The sequence below is a fragment of the Globicephala melas genome, chromosome 19 (assembly GCF_963455315.2).
Source record: "Globicephala melas chromosome 19, mGloMel1.2, whole genome shotgun sequence".
NCBI lineage: Eukaryota > Metazoa > Chordata > Mammalia > Artiodactyla > Delphinidae > Globicephala > Globicephala melas.
This window is the reverse complement of record NC_083332.1, coordinates 3242115-3261331: the sequence shown is the minus strand read 5'-3', so window position 1 is coordinate 3261331 and position 19217 is coordinate 3242115. Positions and strand designations below refer to the sequence as shown.

Below are 19217 nucleotides of genomic sequence, written 5' to 3'. Positions count from 1 at the left end.
CTGTCCATAGAACCAGGCTCCGGGATATCGGGTTCTAGGACCCAGAAGACCCTCTCCGGAGACCCAGCTATTCAGATATCCAGACAGGAGACTAAGCGTGAAATTCTCCAGCAAATCCGATACAGACTTCACTCCACCCTCTAAATTCCCCTAAGGCCGTGCCCAGAAGGCAAGCCCCCGTGCTCCCAGCTCCAGGGAAGCGAGTCCACACTGCCCAGACCCTAGACCTACAGCCTTCTCGGAGAGACTCAACTGTCCAAATCTACGTTTTTCAGGTGCAAATTGTGAGTCCCCCTAGTTTCCTCCCTAGGACATTGGCCTCAGTACCTAAACGTCAGGAACCCACCCCAATATTATTTCCAGACCCAGAAATCCAATGGGGCAAGTGTCTCTGGGGAGCACAGTGATTTAATAAATTATGGGATAAAAGAAAAAATATGTACAGGCAGTGGGGTGCAGGGAAACCTCAGATCCTCGAAGGTTGATGATTCAGTTTCTGGAGTAAAATACGGGCAGGACCCTGCCTGGCCTGCCCTCGCGCCTTGGGTGGCCACAATTCTGGACCCTCGTTACTTCCTTTCTTCCTCAGAAATCAGCTTGTTTCCTTGAGACCCTGCAGCCTCTTCCTCCCTCAAAAAGCAACAAGGAAATCCTAGATCCCATCCCTCTCCTTCTTCAAGGAACTGGAAATCCAGGATCTGGGCTCCCACCTGACCTCTCTCCCCCTCCGGAAAGCAGGAATTTAGGCTGCCAGCCCCCTCTTCCTGCAGGGCCCAGGGGTGTGGGACCCCAGCCCTCTGCTGTCCCAGGGGTCCAGGTATCTGGGGTGAAGTAGGGATGCAGCATTTGAGTCTAGATGGGCTGGGGTCTCAGCCCTCCCGCAGCTTAGGCCTCTGTAGGAGCTACATTCTCGAAAAGCAGGTTCTCATAGGTGGGCCCCTTCTCAGCGGGCACTGGGGTTGACTGTTGCAGAAGCCTAAGGATGCACTGGTGCAGGAACACATACTGGGCCTGGGGACAGAGCACGGGCAGGTGAGGGTGCGCTACTGAGCCTCGGTCTGCTTTCCTCTGGGGCCCCACCCCATCCCACCCACCCAGTGCCCGAGGATCCCCATCACCTCAGTCTGCACCATATGTGGCCGGCTTTCTCACATCTCCATCATGTAGCTGAAGGGCCCCACGAGACCCTCACTCTCCAACTGCCACAGCAGGACATCCAGGGCAATGAGGGTGCCCGAGCGGCCCACGCCAGCGCTAGGCGGGGACAAGAAGGGTCAGACCACGGGAGGGGGAGTCTCAGCTGACTGGAGGGATCTGTGTTTGGAGCACCCAGGGGTCAGGGTATTCAGTGAGACTATTCTGGAGGCTACAGTGTTAAGTGGGGGTTACTTCATTAAGTAGGAAGTAATAACAAATGACTATGCTCTGTGTTCTATCTACCTGCTAGGCCCTGTTCCAGGTGCCTTACATGCTTTTTTCACTCCTCCCACTCCTAAGAGGTAGGAACCATTAGTTGAGCGTGCTCATTTTACATACGGGGCAATGGAGGCTGAGTGAGGTGAAGTCGATTGTCCCAGGCCACTCAGCTAGTAAGTGACAGAGCTAGGGTTCATACACGGGAAGATGAGCTCCCAAGCTTGTCATTTAAAAAAAAATTTTAGGGCTTCCCTGGTGACGCAGTGGTTGAGAGTCCGCCTACCGATGCAGGGGACATGGGTTCGTGCCCCGGTCCGGGAAGATCCCACATGCCGCGGAGCGGCTGGGCCCGTGAGCCATGGCCGCTGAGCCTGCGCGGCCGAAGCCTGTGCTCTGCAGCGGAAAAGGCCACGGCAGTGAGAGGCCTGCGTGTCGCAAAAAAAAAAAAAAAAAAAAAAAAAATTTTAAACATGAAAATGACCGTTTTATTTTATTTTTCATTAAAAAAAATTTTTTTTTTGGCCACGCTGTGAAGCTTGTGGGATCTGGGCCCTCGACAGTGAAAGTGCTGTGTCCTAGCCACTGGACCACCAGGGAAGCCCCCAAGGAGCTGTTTTAAATGTTTCTTAAAACCTTTGGCTGCCTCTCCCTCCTGCTCTTCACCCCTCTTCCCTCCTTCTCCCCATGCATGCCTCCTCCTTTACCTCTTTTTCTTTCTTTCCCATCTCTTCACCCTTATCATCATTCTTGACCTGCATCACCGCCCCTTCACCTTCTGCCCTCCCCATCTCCTCCACCTCCTCTAGAAGTTCCTAAGGACCCAGAGAACCCTGGTTTCTGAGCCCCAAGGGGGCGGTTTCCTCACAGACAGAGGGCTCTGGCTGGTCCTCACGGGCAGTGTACAATGGGGGGGCCTCCCCCCACGGTCTGGTCCAGCCACTGCCGGAGCATCTTCCAGAAGGCCAGCAAGGGGCCTGGGGAGTGGGGGACGCCATGGTCTGGCCAGGTCACATAGTGGAACTGATGCACAGATAAAGTCTTCTGCTCTTGCATCTAGACGGAGGGGAGTTGGGGGGAGCTCAGGACCCGGGGGCTGGTTTCTGACCGGTGGGGACATCCCTGGGGCACATTGTGGTCCCTTGCGGGAGTGGCGGAAGCTTAGACTTCATGGGGAGCTCTGGGGAGGGGACTGTCTGGAATATCACGGGGGAGGAACTGAGGGTCAAGGTGGGGCTGAAGGGGTGGGATGGGGGCTTACATGCCAGAGCTTCAGATTTCGTACTGTCCAGTTCTCCATCACCTCCTCACCCACCAGGGTCACATGGGTGCAGGGCTGGGCGTCTAGAGGCCAGTAATGCTCACACTTCACCTGGGGGAAGACTGGGGCGGGTCAGAGTACAGGAGGCCCCAGAGCACCTTCCCTGGTGCCCCTCCGCAGGGTGGCTCTTGTATTCAGTGCCGGGGAATCCCCCCTGCTCTGGTGACAAGGCAGGACCCACAGGCAGCCAGGTGTAGATTCATCCCAGCCGGGAGGACTCTTCTTTCACAAGGTCCTTGAGATCAGCTTCACCCTGTAAGTGGACAAATGGGTGGACTGGGGGAGACAGGAAGGTTGGGGCTGTGGTGGAGGGAATCAGTGAGGTCTAAGTCAAGGTCTACCCTGGGATCAGTGTCTGGGGCAGGGTCACGGGCTCAGGGGTCAGCACCCAGGACCCAGGTGTCCTCTCACCTGGGCAGACTCCACGCAGTTGGTCAGCATGAGCAGTGTGGGGCTCCGCTGCCCCTACACCAGGCGCCAGAAGTCGCCCACAGTGTGGGGAAGGGGGCCCTGGACTGCAATGAACTCCCAGAGGCTCCAGAGACCCTGGTTGAGGAAAACAGGTAGGTCACATCCCGCCTCATCTGGCCCTCGTCTTCCGAGGCTCATTCAGCATCCTCCTGGCTCCCAACCGCAGCCTTACAGGGATGCAGCTGGCGTTGATGTACTCAGAGCCCGGCTCCCCAGGGAGGGGCGTCAGGGGCACATGGGACCAGTCATCTAGGGAAAGAGGCCGGCATTAGCAATGCAGGGGGGCAGGGTGGGAGACCTGGGGATAGAGGTCACGCCGACACGTCACGCTGCACACAGACAAGGGGAGCTGGGAGAGGGTCTGAGGGACCTCGGGCGGGAGGAGCCGGCCTGGGGTTTCTCAGCTCACGGGGGCAAGAGCTTTGTCCCTCACGGGTAATAAGGGGCAAGGGTCAGGCCTGGGATGTTGATAAAGTCACGGCTGAGAACAAAGTCAGCAGAGGCTCGTGACTCACAGGGCAGCACGTTTCTGTAACGGTTCTTGGCGCTGTTCTCCGGAGCTGAGGCCACCGTCTGGGACTGGCTGTGGTCCTCCAGGGCCGGCTGCTCGGGGCGAAGTGAGGGGAGGGTGCACAGATGCTGGATTTTCTCTGCCCTCCCCCAGGGATACCCGTGTTGCTCCCTCCGCCTTCCTAAGTGCCACCCCACTCACCCCTTACACCCTGGAATTCTGTAGCACCTGCAGAAATAGGACAAGTAGGACTTCCCTGGTGGCGCAGTGGTTAAGAATCTGCCTGCCAAAGCAGCGGACACGGATTCGAGCCCTGGTTTGGGAAGATCCCATGTGCCGTGGAGCAACTAAGCCCGTGAGCCATAACTAGAAAAGGCCTGCACACAGCAACGAAGACCGAACGCAGCCAAAAATAAATAAATAATTTATTTTTAAAAAAAGAAAGAAAGAAATAGGACGAGTGTGTGCACCATCCCCGGGGGGGCATTTTGGAGGAAGGGCAGGAGGATGGGGACTGGAGAGGTAGGTGAGAGAGGAGGGGTCAGGGGAAAACCAAGGTGTTGCTTTAGGATTAACCCGTCCAACCAACACTACAGTAAGAGTTCAGTGAGTCAAGAAGGTGGATAATCATGGCTGAGAATTTCTGTATGAGCCAACCAAGTATGTATCCCTGCTTCTGTTCAATCCCAAAGGGGTGGAAAGGTCTCCGTGGACACGTGGGGCTCAGCTCGGCTCCCTCTGTTCTCACCCGACCTGGTACTCCTCAGCAAAGCCACAGCCGCTGTCCTCGTGTTTCCTGACGTGGTCGGCAAAGTCTTCAGCCAGGACGTCCCCTGGGAAGCTGTGGGGGAAGAGGGGCACATAACCTCCTTTAACCTTGTGCGCTTGGGATAAAAGAAAAGGATTTTGTGTTTTGTTTTCTTTTTTTTACCTCCCCAGGACTTATTTATCTTATAACTGGAAGTTTGTACCTTTGATCACCTTCACCCATTTCACCCTCTGCCTCTGGTAAACCACCAGTCTGTTCTGTGTATCTACGAGTTCGAGGTTTTTTTAATTTTTAAATTTTGGCCACGCCGCACAGTTTGTGGGATCTTAGTTCCCCAACCAGGGATTGAATCCGGGACCCTGGAAGTGAAAGCACTGAATCCTAACCACTGGACCCCCAGGGAATTCTCTCGAGTTTTTTTTTTAGAGTCCACACACAGGAAGTCCCCTGCATACGAAACTTCAAGTTGTGAACTTTCAAAGACGCGAATGTGCGTTCGCATGTCCAATCACACAAGGCGTCAGTGACATTGCAGCTTGCCCTCTGTCTCCTATGGCTGAGGATCCTTCAGCTCTGCCATCTCCCACCTCCTCTCCCTCCTCCAGTCAGTAACTCTTCTTTCCTGTTCACTCAGTGCCAGCCCCTGTATGCCAGCTCTTACACTGCACTACTGTACTTTTCAAGGTACTGTTCTGTAAGATTAAAAATGTTTTATTTTTTGTGTTTGCTTGTTTTAATGTATTATTTGTGTGAAAAGTATCATAAACCTATTACAGTACAGTACTATAGAGCCAATTGTGTTAGTTGGGTACCTAGGCTAACTTTGTTGGACTTATGAACACAGTCTTGGAACGGAACTCATTTGTGTGTAAGGGACTTACTGTATAAGTGTTATCTCATACAGTATTTGTCTTTCTCTGTCTGACTTATCTCACTTAGCATAATGCCCTCAAGGTCCATCCATGTTGCCACAAATGGCATTACTTCATTCTTTTTTACGGCTGGATAATATTCCATTCTCTATGTATATTACACCTTAAAAAAATTAATTAATTTATTTCGGCTGTGTTGGGTCTTTTGTCGCTGTGCGTGGGCTTTCTCTAGCTGCAGTGAGCGGAGGCTACTCTTCATTGCGGTGCAAGGGCTCCTCATTGCAATGGCTTCTCTTGTTGCGGAGCACAGGCTCTAGGCACACGGGCTTCAGTAGTTGTGGCGCACGGGCTTGCTGCGCCACTGCGCCACCAGGGAAGCCCTATATTACACCTTCTTTATTCAGTCATCCATTGATAGACACTTAGGTTGTTTCCATATCTTGGCTATTGTGGGTAATGCTACTATGAACATGGGAGTGCAGATATCTTTTCAAGTTAGTGATGTTGTTTCTGATTCATCAATTCCATTTGTAGGTACACATCCAAAAGAATTGAAAGCAAGGTCTCAGATATTTGTACACCCATGTTCATAGCAGCATTATTCACAGTAGCTAAAAAGAGGAAGCAAACCAAGTGTCCATTGATAGATGAATGGATAAAGAAGATTTGGTCTAACCATACAATAGAATATTATTCTTCCTAAGGAAGGAAAGAAATTCTGACACATACAACAACATGGATGAACCTGGAGGGCATTATGCTGAGTGAAATGAGCCAGTCACAAGAGGACAAAAAGAAGGACAAATACGGGCTTCCCTGGTGGCGCAGTGGTTGAGAGTCCACCTGCCGATGCAGGAGACACGGGTTCGTGCCCCGGTCCGGGAAGATCCCACATGCCGCGGAGTGGCTCGGCCCGTGAGCCATGGCCGCTGAGCCTGCGCGTCCGGAGCCTGTGCTCCGCAACGGGAGAAGCCACAAGAGTAAGAGGCCCGCGTACCGCAAAAACAAACAAACAAACAAACAAACAAAAAGGACAAATACGATTCCACCTATATGAGGCAGTCATCAAATTCATACAACCAGAAAGTAGAAGGGTGGTTTCCAGGGGCTGGGAGATGGGGGAAATGGGGAGTTAGTGTTTGATGTGTACAGAGTTTCAGTTTTGCAGGATGAAGAGAGTTCTACGGGGAATCCCCTGGCGGTCCAGTGGTTAGGACTCCGCGATTTCACTGCTGAGGGTGTGGGTTCAATCTCTGGTCGGGGAACTAAGATCCCACAAGCCATGTGGCGTGACCAAAATAAATAAATAAATAAAGTTTTTAAAAAAAAGAGTTCTATGGATGGATGGTGGTGATGGTTGCACAACAACGTGAATGGACTTAATGCCACTGAACTGCACACTTAAAAATGGTTGAGGTGGTAAATTTGTTATTTGGAGGTTGTTGGTTTTTTTTTAACCACAATCAAAATTTGTTTTGACTCAAAAACAAGGAAAGGGTATTTCTTCTCCCACTTAGGACCACTGCCCTTCTCTGGGCCCCAATTCCCTGTGGCCCTATCTAGCTGTGGTTCTTCCCTCTCTGCTGTATCTCTCCCCTCTCCTCTTTCCCTTTTGTGTGTAAACATGCTAATCTTACTTCTGTATTAAAAAAAGAATCCTTTGACCTCCTGTGGCTCCAGCTCCAGCTCTTTGTCTCTCTTCCCCTTGTAGTATAGTGTTATATATACAATGTTATATATACAGTCTTGACTCAGTTTTGAGACCCTGGTTGGAGGCTCGTCAGTTTACCTTCTTCTTTTTTGCGTGACTGGTATTTTTGTTTGTTTGCTTGTTTTTACAGTTTTGTTTATTTATTTGGCCACGCTGCGTGGCTTGGGGGAGATACCCGACCAGCGACTGAACCCGGGCCTAGCGGTGAAAGCCTGGAATCTTGACCACTGGACCGCCAGGCACTTCCCCAGTTCTCCTTCTTGAGAAGCTGATTAAATCCACACCCTCACCACCTCCCCTTTGGGGATCCATCTGCTGGAATCCCCGCCAGGAACAGGGGGCAGGCCCTGTGCATCAGAGTCCACTGAAATGATTCAAACTAAACCCGTTTGCCTTGGATTGCCCACCTCTTGCTGCAGAAACCACAGTAAAGCCTCTTCCTCAGGTGTTCCCCGACCTCCCAGCTGACCCTGGTGCTTCTCTGCATGGCCTTGCTTGGTGTAACGTGTAATCCCTCTCCTGGGATCTGTGATTGTAATGAACTATCTTTCAGTGGTGTCTGTCTCTGGATCCATTGGCCTTATCACACCTAAACAATAAGACGACCTATGAAAACACACCTTCACATTCAAACTTCTCACACTGACCGGTTTTCTCTGCTTCCTTCCCACCCTTCACCATGGCCTGGTGTCTCCACCACGACTACAGGGGAACAAGGACTTTTTTCAAAGTCCCCTATCTTATTTGCCTCCTTATCACCAATTCCAAAGGCCACCTCTCAGTGCTCAGCAGCACTTCGCACCTTTGACCGCGCCTTCCTTTCTTCCGGATCCACCCTCTTCCTGAACACCCTCTCCTGGTTTGCACCATCACCGTCTCTCTGACTGCTGCTTCTCCATCTCCTTGGTGGGGCCCTGTCCTCTGCCCATCCTAAAAGGTGGGCATCCCCAGAAGCCCATCCTCAATCCCCCCTTTCTCACTGGACACACACTTCTTATGGGGTTTGTCCATTTCCTTAGCTTCGCTTTCCATCCATTCATCTGTGATTTTTGAATCTCCATTGCCAGTCCCTACTTCTCCCCCTCCCGAGCTTCAGAGCTGTTTTCCCACCTGCCTCCTAGAATCTCCACCTGTGTGTCCTCGAGGGTCATCGCTGGGACATCCAAACACGCACGTTGAGGTTGAGGAGGGCAAGATGCTCAGCATACAGGTGGGGCCAGACTTGGAATCCAATGGGTGCAGTGATTTGTTGCAGATGCCATATAATGGACACAGGGTAAGGAGGGGAGAGGTCACAGGGTGAGTGGGGCGGGACGCTGGTCAGGACAGATTCTATGGCGAAGGAGAAACTGGACATCATCGTATTTACTCTCCCTCAAGCCCCTGCCTCTGATGGCCACGCCCTCAGTTTATGCCTCTTTCTTTTACACCAAGGCCGTCTCACCTGGTTTCGCAACATCCCTTAACTCCCTGGTCTATCTCTCCTCTATTGATCCCCGGGGATCATTCTGACATAGAGATTTGATGATGATTGACCCAACCTAAAGGGGACTCAGAGTGATGAAGACATCTGCACAAACGTTTTTCTGAACCACGGAACTCTGTATCCAACAGCCCATTCAGCGTTTTCACTCACATGTCTGACAAGCATCCCAAAATCAGTGTGTCCACCACTGAGCTCCTGACACTTTCCCCCAAACCTGCACCCCGCATAGTCATTCTGTCTCAAGTAATGGCCATTCCAGCCTCCCTGGGGCTCAGGCTGAATTCCTTGGGTTCACTCTTGAGCCCTCTCTGAATCCCACACCATACATCCATTCTTCAACCAGGTCTGCTCTTCAAACACTCAAACGGCATCTTGAATCTGATTCCCTCTAACTGTTTGCTGCTCCAAGACATAACAGACATCTGGATTATATACAGACGTCTTCCTTTGCTTCCCTACTTTTGCCTTTGCTTCATAAAAATGTGAGACTGTGTCACAGGTCTATCGAAAACCTCCAAAAACTCCCATCTCAGGATAAAACCAAAGTCCCCACTATCATCTACAAGGCCCAACCTGATCTGATCCCACCTGGTAGCTCTCCGACCTCATTTCCTACGCCACCCCCACCCCCACCCCGCCTCATCCACTCTGCTCAGTCTCAGAGACACACCACGTTCTCCAAACACGCCAAGCCTGTGCCTGCCTCGGGGCCATCGCACTTGCTGATCCCCCTGCCTGGAATGCCTTTTCCCCAGATGGGCACAGGACTCTTGCGCTCACTTGCTTCAGGTCTGTCCTCAAATGACTTCGTCTCAGTCATCTTCTTAGTAAGGCCTCTCCTGGACACTCTATTTAAAATATTCCTCCACCCTTCCTGCCTCCACCTCTTGCTTTATTTGTCTCCAAGTAAGCATCACGTTCTTTATCATCTTGGTTTTGTTTTTTGTGTGTTTGTTTGTTTTGGCCGCACTGCACGGCTTGCAGGATCTTAGTTCCCCGACCAGGGATTGAACCCATGCCCCCTGCAGTGGAAGCGTGGAGTCCTAACAAGTGGACCGCCAGGGAATTCCTAATCATCTTGTTTATTAATGGCTGCTTGTGCTAGAATGTAAGCTCCACAAGGGCAGGAATCTTTGTTTCAGCCAGTTTCCTCGGCACCTAGAACAGTGCCTGACACTTAACAGGGGTTCGGTGAATGGCTTTTTGGATAAATGAATGGAAGTCCCAGAACTGAGACGGAAAGAGATTCCACAGCCACCGGCCCAGGCTGCTTAGGGAGTGGGCAGCGGTGAAGGCATTGCGATCCCTGCCGCAGTGGGGATCTGAGGCTGGTGTGGGTGGGTTCCTTGGCCCTGCCCTCTGACCTATACAGTGACCAGCTGGATTTGACCTGACAGTGAGCCTTTTGAATGCTCCCCAAACCCACTCACCTGAACACCAGATCCCCGGGTGCTGGTTTCTTCTCACTCTTCTTATGCCTGGGAAAAGGACATGGGGAGTGAGGCCAGAACCACGGATCCCCATCTTTCCCCAGGCCCCCTCCCTCCTGGCGCCCGATAAGCCCTGCGCCAAGTCTCACCTCCTCTTCAGGAAGAAAACCAGCAGGCCCACCAGGATGAGAAACAGAAGGGGACTGACTATGGCTCCCACGATGGCCCCTGGGGGAAGGAGGCGTGGTGGGCTGTGAGAGCCTAGGTCTGCTCTCCTGCTGTCCCATCTCCCCTACCTCTGTCCTCACCCAGACTGATCAGAGGGTCTAGAGGGTAGATTCGAGGGCAGAGAAGGGAAAGGAGAAAGCTTCTGGATAGAGCCCTACCTCCCACCCAACCTCTTCCCCTTAGGTCCTCACTTCCTGAGGAGCCTGATGCAAAGGCATCACTTTCTCAAGTGACCTGGTTGTTAAGAGAGTGACTCTTCCCCAATTTGGCCTAGACTAGTCGTTCTCAGAGAGGGCGATTTTGCCCTCCAGGTGACATCGGGCAATGTCTGGAGGCACTTCTGGTTGTTACAGCTGCGATGGTGGTGCCACTGGCATCTAGTGGCTGGAGGCCGGGGATGCTGCTTACAGCAACTTACAATGCCCAGGGCAGCCTCCCCTCCCCATCAGAAAGAGCGATCCAGTCCAGGATCCAAGAGGCCCTGTCTTCTCAGAGACCCTTCTTGCTAAACCAGAGAATCCTGGACACTGGGACCCACTGAGCCCAGTTTGGAAGAGCATCCATTTATCAGTACACCGAACTCCAGTGTCTCCAGATCAGAGACCCCATCTCATAAGAGGCTTTCATTCCTAGGAAATGGTTGACAGGGCCCAGGGAGGCCCATGACCACGGTCAATGGTACATGATCAAAGATCTCCTGAGTGTGAGGTTCAAACTTCTTCAAACATCCCACTGGTGGGTGAAAAATGGTGCGGCAGTGTTGGAAAAAAAATTGGCAGTTCTTCAAAAGATTAAACACGGACTTACCATATGATCTAACAATTCCACTCCTGGGTATACACCCAAGAGAAATGAAGACATACGTCCACATGGAAACCTGCACACGAATGTTCAGAGCATTACTCGGAATAGCCAAAACGTAGAAATGGCCCAACAGACCCATCAAACAGATGGATAAACAAAATGTGGTCTATCCACACAATGAAATCTTATTTTGGCAATAAAAAGTAATGAAGCACTGATACACACCAGAACAGTGGATGAACCTTAAAAACATTATACTAGGTGAGAGAAGCCAGTCAAAGAGGACCACATACTGTGTGATTGTATTTTTAGGAAAGCTCTAAAAGAGGCACATCTATGGAGACAGAAGCAGATTAGAGATTGCCAATGGCTGGTTGGTGGGGGATTGGGGAAATTAGGGGGTGATGGCTTAAGGAGATGACTCTTCTTTATGGGTTAATGAAAATATTCTAAAATTGATGGTAATAATGGTTGCAAATACTGCAAATATACTAGAAGTCAGTGAGCTGTACACTTTCAATGGGTGAACTGTTGTATGTTATAGGAATTACAACTCAACAGAGCTGTTTAAAAGAAAGCAGGAAATAAAACACAAACAAAAAGGACTCCATGGGTTGGTGAGACTGTCTCACAACAGGGTGTGAAGGGGTCTGGAGAGAATGTCATTGTATCAATAGCTCTCTGTCCCCGTGGGGCTCTGCTCACCTGTGCTCTCGGTGTGGCAGGTCACGGAGGCAGACTGGGCCCTCATTCCATCCCAGACGGTCGTGATGGTGGCTGGGTAGGACTGAGCCGGCCTAAGTCCCGACACCCACACGTCTCTCCCACAAGAGGAGCTGTCCTGGAGTCCCGCTGCCTGCCCACCTCCAACTCAAAGGCCTCATAGCCTCCCAGGGGGCAGGACTAGGTGAGGGTGACTCCGTGGCCCCCCCCCCCGAGGTGCTGATACAGGAGGTGATGATGACGGGGTCCGGGGCTGGGTGGAGGGGACAAGAGGAATCAGTAGGCTCCATCCAGGAGGGCTTCCCAACTCCCCACTCCTCACCAGTCAGGTCAGTTCTCTGAGAAATAGCTTATCCCTTCCTTCCCCTAAATCAAAATACCTCTTCATCCCTCATTCTCTGTTGTCCCCAAATAGACATGCCCCCTTAAACTACAACTCCCATGAGCACTTGGACTCTCTGTGTCACTGCAGCTCATGAAGTCATGACCCCATGGCCTGATGGGATTTGGAGTCCACTCACCTTCATTGCTCCCATGTCTGATCTAAGTTACTACCTGGACCTTTACAGGAAAAGTTTGCTGGCCCATGACATAGTTATTTTCACCACAACTTTTAGGTTCACAGCAAAACTGAGTAGAAGGTACAGGGATTTCCCATACACCCTCTGCCCCCATCATGCATAACCTCCCCCACTGTCAACATCCCCAAAATGTACACGTTACCATTGATGAACACAATGATAATCATCCAAAGTCCATAGTCCATTCCTTTTCGTGGCTGAATAATATTCCACTCTATGGATAGATGACAATTTGTTTCTCCATTCACCAGCTGATGGACATTTGGGTTTCCACCTTTTTGGCTGTTAAAAATAATGTTGCTTGAATTGTATGTTTTCAGTTGTATGTTGTATGTACGAAAACATTGTATGTTTTCAGTTCTGTGGGGCCTGCCCCCAGGAGGGGCCAAACTCTCTTTTTACAGACTCCGTGGCTATCCTCTTTCTAGCCCGCTCCAGCTGCCAACCCTGTCCACTCCTCCACCACCAGCTCACAATCCCCTTCAATCTTCCCAGGAGTTTCTCACTGTTTTTGCTGCTCAGTGGACTTCAGTCTCTCTGCTCCACGCTTTCCTCTCCTTGTGTGGTTCAAGAACTGAAGCCGTGTTCATTCACCGTCTTGAAGCAATTCCCTGCCTGCCTGCAGGTGTTTTCCCAACACCTATGGCTTCCTACAGGCAGGACCACAAGCTCTACCAACGCCGGGGACTCCAAGGGCAAACAGCCTCTTCCAGCCCTGGCCAAGCTTACACTGTGGTGAGGAGGCAGACTGGGAAGGTAACCGCAGAGTGACAGGAAGTGGGCTACAATGGTGAGAGCACCGAGGAAGCATCTGTCCCTTAGTGGGAGGTGACACTGGGGCTGAGTCTTCGTACAAGAGCAGGGTTTGGTCAAGTGAAGAACTGCATTGGGAAGTCATCACAGGCAGAGGGGAGAGCCCATGTCAGGGCTAAGAGGGAGGAGAGGGCTGGGGGTAATCTGGGGGGATTTCTGTGTGGCCAGAGCACCAGGTGGAAATGGGACTGGAGGGAATGACCTTGAAGTAGGGGGTCAGGCCACCCGGTCCCAGCCTAGTCTCAATCTATAGTTAGCCTGCGGGGTTGGTGAACACGTGGAGATTGGGGAGAGGAACATTTTCTGGATAGGGCATGGAAGCTCCGTGCCCTCTCCCCACACCTTGCCCTGTGCCTGTGCTTCCATCTGGCTGTTCCTGAGTTACATTCTGTAATAAACCAGTGTTCTAGTAAGCAAAACGTTTTTCTGAGTTCTGTGAGCTGCTCTAGCAAATTAATCCAACCCGAGGAGGGGGGTCTTGGGAACCTCTGATTTATAGCCAGTTGGTCAGAAGCACAGGTTAACAACCTGGGCTTGTCACCGGAATCTGAAGTGGGGGTGGGGGGTAAAAGGTGGCAGTCTTGTAGGACTGAGTCCTTAACCTGTGGGATAGCGTCAGAACTGAGTTGACTTGTAGGACGCCCAGCTGGTGTTGGAGATTGGCTTGTTGGTGAGGGGAGCAAGCCCCACACTGGAACTGAGTGCAGAGTAGTAATTGTTTATCATCATGAAACACAAGGATAAACAACAAGGTCCTATTGTACAGCACAGAGAACTATATTTGACGGGGGTTTTTTTTGTTTGCTTTTGTTATTTGGCCACATCACAGGGCATGGGGGATCTTGGTTCCCCAATCAGGGATGGAACTCACGCCCCCTGCATTTTAAGTGAGGAGTCTTAACCACTGGACCACCAGGGAAGTCCCTGGAGAACTATATTCAGTATCCTAGGATAAACCATAATGAAAAAGAATATTTAAAAAATAATGTTTGTATATGTATAACTGAATCACTTTGCTGTACAGCAGAAATTAACACATTGTAAATCAACTATACTTCAATTTTAAAAAAATTAAAAGAAAAAAAAACACTGAAAACAACCCAAATGATTGGAAACACCAACATTTAGAGATGAATTATGGGGAATTCTCTTGCAGTCCAGTGGTTAGGACCCTGCACTTTCATGCCGAGGGCACGGCTTCAATCCCTGGTCGGGGATCCTGCAAGCCACGCGGCGCAGCAAAAAAAAAAAAAAAAAGTGAATTATGCTAGTGGTTTCCTTGGGCTGGAGGGGATGGGTGATTTGGAAAAGGCACGGGGTCTCTTCTGGGGGTGATGAAAATGCTCTAAGACTGATTGTGGTGATAGCTGCAAAACTGTGAAAATACTAAAAACCACATGCACACTTTGAGTGGGCAGTTGGTGGTATATGAAGAGTATCTCAATAAAGCTGCGATCATAACGTCGTTTTCAGGAATTGGATATAAATGCCTTCAAACAGAACATGGTCACAGTATAGTGATTACAGACAACAATGCTGTGTCATAAATTTCAAAGTTGCTGAAAGACTAAATCTTAATTGGTCCCACCACAAAAAAAAAAAATAGGTGTTATGTGATGCCACAGAGATGTTAGCTAACATTACCAGGGTAATAATCATACTGTGACATATCAATGTATCAAATCAACACCAGTACACCTTAAAGGTACACAATGTTTTATATCAACTATATCTCAATTTAACAAAACAGAATATGGGCTTTAGACAGATGGAGGCTGGAAATATTGCTCCTTTAGCACGTTTCCCTGGGGTGGAAGGTTGTTCTGGGGGGCCCTTTAGGAAGGGAGAGGGTGCTCACTTCATTTACCCACCAGTTAGTCTGTCATGAGTCTCCCACCCTTAACGGCTGACAGAGTGATGAGGACCTTGGCAGTGTAAGAGGTGGTCATGACCACCAAGTGGGTGTGGGGCTGAAGGAAGGCATCTCAGACCAACGTGGCATCTGAGATTGTGAAGAGCAGGGCACCCCCACCCAGAACACCTGCCTCCTCTGGCCTGAGGCCTTCCTCTATGGTGAGTGGGGATCCTGGCCTGAAGGTGAGGCAGGGACTAGAAACCAACAGTGGGCTCTGGAGGTCCCTAAAAACACATCATGGATAAGTCTCCTCTCTGATATGAGTCCCTAAAAAACCACATCATGGGTGTATAAGTTCCCTCTCTGCTATAAGAGTCCCTAAAAGCATATCATGTTTGTAGAAGTCCTCTCTCTGCTGTAAGAGTCCCTAAAAATCACATCATGAATGTAGATGTTTCCTCTCTGCTGTAAGAGTCCCCAAAAGTACATCATGGATGCAGAAGTCTCCTCTCTGCTCTAAGAATCCCTAAAAATCATATCATGGATGTAGAAGTCTCCTCTCTGCTGTAAGAGTCCCTAAAAGCACATCATGTCTGTAGAAACTGAGCAGGGTTTGGAGAGCAGCTCTGACTGCTTTCTGTCCTCACATGTAGAACCTGAGGCCCAGAGAGGAGCAGTGGGCTATCAAGGTCACAGCCAGGATGAGGGCCATACCCAGGTTCTTTCTTATTTAGTACTCTATTCCCACCGTGTTGCTACCTACCCCTTCCTCCAAGTCTCTTCTTGAGTTTCCTCATCTCCTCAACCCTCTCCTCTCCTGGTACTGTATGTGACTGTCGTCAGTTGAACTGTGGCCCCCAAAGAGATATGCCCAAGTCCTAAGCCCCAGCACCTATGGATGTGATGTTAGTTAGGAATAGGGTCTTTGGAAATGTAATTAGGGATCTTGAGATGAGATCATCCTGGATTTAGGGTGGGCCCTAAATCCAACAACGGGTGTCCTCAGGAGAGGACAGACTCACAGAGGGAGAACACCATGTGAATGTGGCTGGGGCCACCAGGAGCTGGAAGAGGCAGGAAGGACCCTCCCCTAGAGCTTTGGAGGGAGGGCACCCCTACCAACACAATGATTTTGGACTTTTGGCCTCCAGAACTGTGAGAGATTAAATCTGTTGTTTTAAGTCACCCAGTTTATGGTAATTTGTGACAGCAGCCACAGGAAACTAATACATTGACCAAGCTGTCTCCTCCTGGCCTCAAATCTGTAAAATCCTCATCTGTACAATGAGCATAATGAATCCCCACCACCATCAAAGGGCCTGGGGTGGGGGGCGGTTGGTTATTCCATATCCCCTAAGTCCTGGGCACCAGGACTGGTCCACAGGAGTCTGCTGTGGGTATAGTTAAAAACATTGCGTTGTACATGTGAAAACGTGTTCCAAGGGTAGATCTCACAGCAAGTGTTCAATGCACAACACTGTGAATGTGCTTAAGGTCACTAAGTCATACACTTAAAAGTGGTTAAAATGGTAAATTTTGTGGGAGGAAAAAAAAAGGAAAACGAACCACTTGCTGTTATTGTGATCACCCCTCCCTTCCCACCCCTCCCCAAATAATGGAGATGTCACCATTGCAACATCCACTTTACTTAGGCAACAGAAAAACAGATCAGGGCCAGAAACAGTTCTGTGTCTCCAGATAGACTGGCACCGGCAGATGGGAGTCTGGGGGACTGGCTCTCACCCCCAAGGGTGTTTCTCTGGCCTCACTGATCTTGGGGGCCCAGGTCCTTGAGGGAGGAGGGGGGTGGACATCTGCCTGCCTCAGCCCCTGGTCAGTTGGACTTGAGCCTGGGGCTCTGGAAGGCCGACAGGGCGATGAGGACCTGGGCACCATAATAAGTGGCCATGACCACCAGGTGGGCATGGGGCAGGGGATGGACGAAGAGGTTCCAGGCCAGCACGGCATCTGAAAGCGTGAAGAGCAGGGCGCCCCAGCAGGTACTCCCGCCCCTGGCCAAGCCACGCCACAGCATAATGGCCAGGACCAGGGAGTAAGCCGTCAGGGGCAGGACCATGTCAGGCGGGAGGTGCCAAAGCAGGAGGCCATAATATGGGATGGAAGCCAGGAGAACAGGCAGCAGGAGGCCAGGCTTCAGGGGAGTGAGGCCGAAGGCCCAGAGGTAGAGCAGGTGGGCCACGGCAAAGGCAGCCATGCCTGGAGGAGACAGGGGTGGGTGCGCCTGCTGAGACCCCTGCTTCCCAGCATCACCTCGTTGCCCTCAGAGCCTGAGAAAAAGGGCCTTCCCCAAGCACCAGCTCCCACCCTGGCCACACCACCCCATCTGCCAGGATTACAACGCTGGCCTCCTTGGTGGTCCTCTTTCCTCCTGCTCTTGGCGCCAGAATGACCTAAAAACGCGCACTGCATCCCATCCTCACCCTGCTCAGAACTGTCCACTGACTGACACCCCATCTTGCTCAGCCCCTAGTCGGCTTCACCCAGCAGGCACACCCACCCCAGGGCTTCTGCCCTTGCTGCCCCTCTGCCCGGAAGGGCCTTCCCTGGAAGGGCACCCGGCTGGTACCCTGCACCCGCTTCGAGACTTTACCTTCTCGGCGAGGCTGTCCTCGACCAGCGTACTCAGGACTGTGACCTCTGGACACTCCCACAGCCTCAGGTAATGCTGCCCGCGCCCTCATGGAAGGAGAGCTCCTCGGGGCCCAAGGTTTGGGTATGTCCCCCTCACTGCCGTCCATTTCCCAGTTGCCTTTACACGCCAACTGGCTCAAGCACTTGGCAGGGGCTCTGTTGGGGAGTCGCCCCCTGCACCCCGGACACCCCCCCCCTGGGGTCCAGAAGGGACAACACAACACAGCCCCTCTCACCATGGAGGAAGGCCTCAGGCCAGACGAGGCAGGAATCCCCCACAGCTGAGCACAGAAGGGCCCCCTGCAGGAGCAAGCTGTAGCTCCCGCCGGGGTACACGGTCCACAGGAGCACCACCAGGTAGAGGATGGGCAGGCACTTGATCAGGGCACCGACCCAGGGCGGCTGGTTCTCAGGGCTCCAGAGGAGAAAGTAGACGGCACAGGTGAGGAAGAACGGGCTCAGCCACCTGCCCACATGCGGCTGCTTCGGGGGACAAAGGGGCCGCTGAGCCACTGGAACTCAGCCCAGCCCCCAGGCCCTGGGACCAGGCTCCAGAACCCTCCTGGCTTTGGTCTCAGCCAGTTCCCAGCCTTTGGGGGTCAGGCCCCACATGGCCAGGAGTTGGGAGTCAGGGCTTCCATCCCGCCCCCACCCAGGGACGCCAGCCATGCTGTCCAGGGTAGGGGGGCAGCTGCACAGGGACCAGGACATCCAACCCCACAGAACCCAGCCCCCCAATTCTTCCAGGTCATGTGGGTTCCCAGGAGCCCAGGCCCAGCTCCCACCCCACACTCCGTGGCTCTCACTTGAGCTGAAAAGCGAGGTTTTCCAGGCAGCCCCTCTTCCCGGGTGTCCATGTCAACGTGTGACCCACCCAAAGTGGCCTGCATGTGGGCACCGGTGGCTTTGGGGGTGGAGGGGATGGTGTGTGGTTACACGTTAACCCGAGGAGCGTCCTGTGGACTCTGGGACTGATAACAGGGCCCAGGGAGGTGCTGCCCCCACCCTGGGGATGGCCCTGCCTGGCACCTGCTGATAAGGTGCCCACTGGGACCCAGGGGTCTCTCCTCCTCCACAGCCCCCTTCCCCTGGCTTCGTCTCTTGCCTAGGGAGCCATGGCTGCCAACGCCCCTCCCACTGTGCTGTGCCTGGCAGGTCAGAAGGGAATGGGGTGCGGAATTTCAATGCCCTCCCCTCCATGAGCTGGGGGGAAGGGCAGGGGACCAGAGCCCAGGGACAGGTCGGGAGACTCCCTCCTCCCCTCGCCGTCCTCGGCCCTGGCCTTCCCTCAGGAGTGCCCACCACAAACGCCTGCTGAACCAACAGGAAGGAGCTGAACCAGGAGGCCGTGCCAGCCCTCAGCTCCAGGGAAGGCTTCCCGCACATGTCCACCAGCGCACCTGGTATGTTCTTTACCTTTCCGTTGGAAGACATGGACCCGCTGGGCGCCCACCTGTCTGGCTTGGTTGGCTGCCCCCAACTACCACTGCTCCACCAAGGGGAAAGGGTTCAGGGGACATGGCTTCTGCAACACGCTGGGCAGGTGAGGGGGTGCTGGGAAGGGGGCTGGTTAGAAG

General features: G+C 52.2%; 2 protein-coding genes across 3 annotated transcripts; both read right to left on the bottom strand.

The window, feature by feature from the left end:
* Nucleotides 1-5: 5 nt before the first annotated feature.
* Nucleotides 6-16563, bottom strand: PTPRH (protein tyrosine phosphatase receptor type H). Its single transcript, XM_060289465.1, is given in 13 exon segments — nt 6-1011; nt 1119-1254; nt 2309-2469; nt 2675-2785; nt 3146-3280; nt 3378-3454; nt 3721-3808; nt 4470-4557; nt 9985-10032; nt 10134-10212; nt 11722-11868; nt 11871-11949; nt 11952-16563. Coding segments are annotated over 13 exon segments (1353 nt in total). The 5' UTR covers nt 12030-16563; the 3' UTR covers nt 6-885.
* Nucleotides 16564-16617: 54 nt separating this feature from the next.
* TMEM86B (transmembrane protein 86B) lies at nt 16618-19214 on the bottom strand. 2 transcript variants are annotated; one of them, XM_030851331.3, is made up of 3 exons: nt 18447-19214; nt 17877-18123; nt 16618-17205 (listed from the first exon to the last, which is right to left on the bottom strand). In XM_030851331.3, the coding sequence occupies exons 1-3, from the start codon at nt 18528-18530 to the stop codon at nt 16823-16825; spliced, it is 714 nt and encodes a 237-aa protein (XP_030707191.2). In that variant the 5' UTR covers nt 18531-19214; the 3' UTR covers nt 16618-16822. The 2 variants fall into 2 exon arrangements, with proteins under 2 accessions (XP_030707191.2, XP_030707193.2); XM_030851333.3 differs by having other exon boundaries at nt 17877-18120.
* Between the last annotated feature and the right edge of the window lie 3 nt (nt 19215-19217).

Excerpts from the sequence above, each read along its gene's own strand:
- TMEM86B (XM_030851331.3), bottom strand. The coding sequence starts at position 18,530 with ATGCAGGCCACTTTGGGTGGGTCACACGTTGACATGGACACCCGGGAA. Across the intron at positions 18,124-18,446 it reads AACCTCGCTTTTCAGCTCAA|CAGCCGCATGTGGGCAGGTG; the intron begins GTGAGAGCCACG and ends TGTCCCCCGAAG. Across the intron at positions 17,206-17,876 it reads GCCTGAGGCCTTCCTCCATG|GCATGGCTGCCTTTGCCGTG; the intron begins GTGAGAGGGGCT and ends TGTCTCCTCCAG.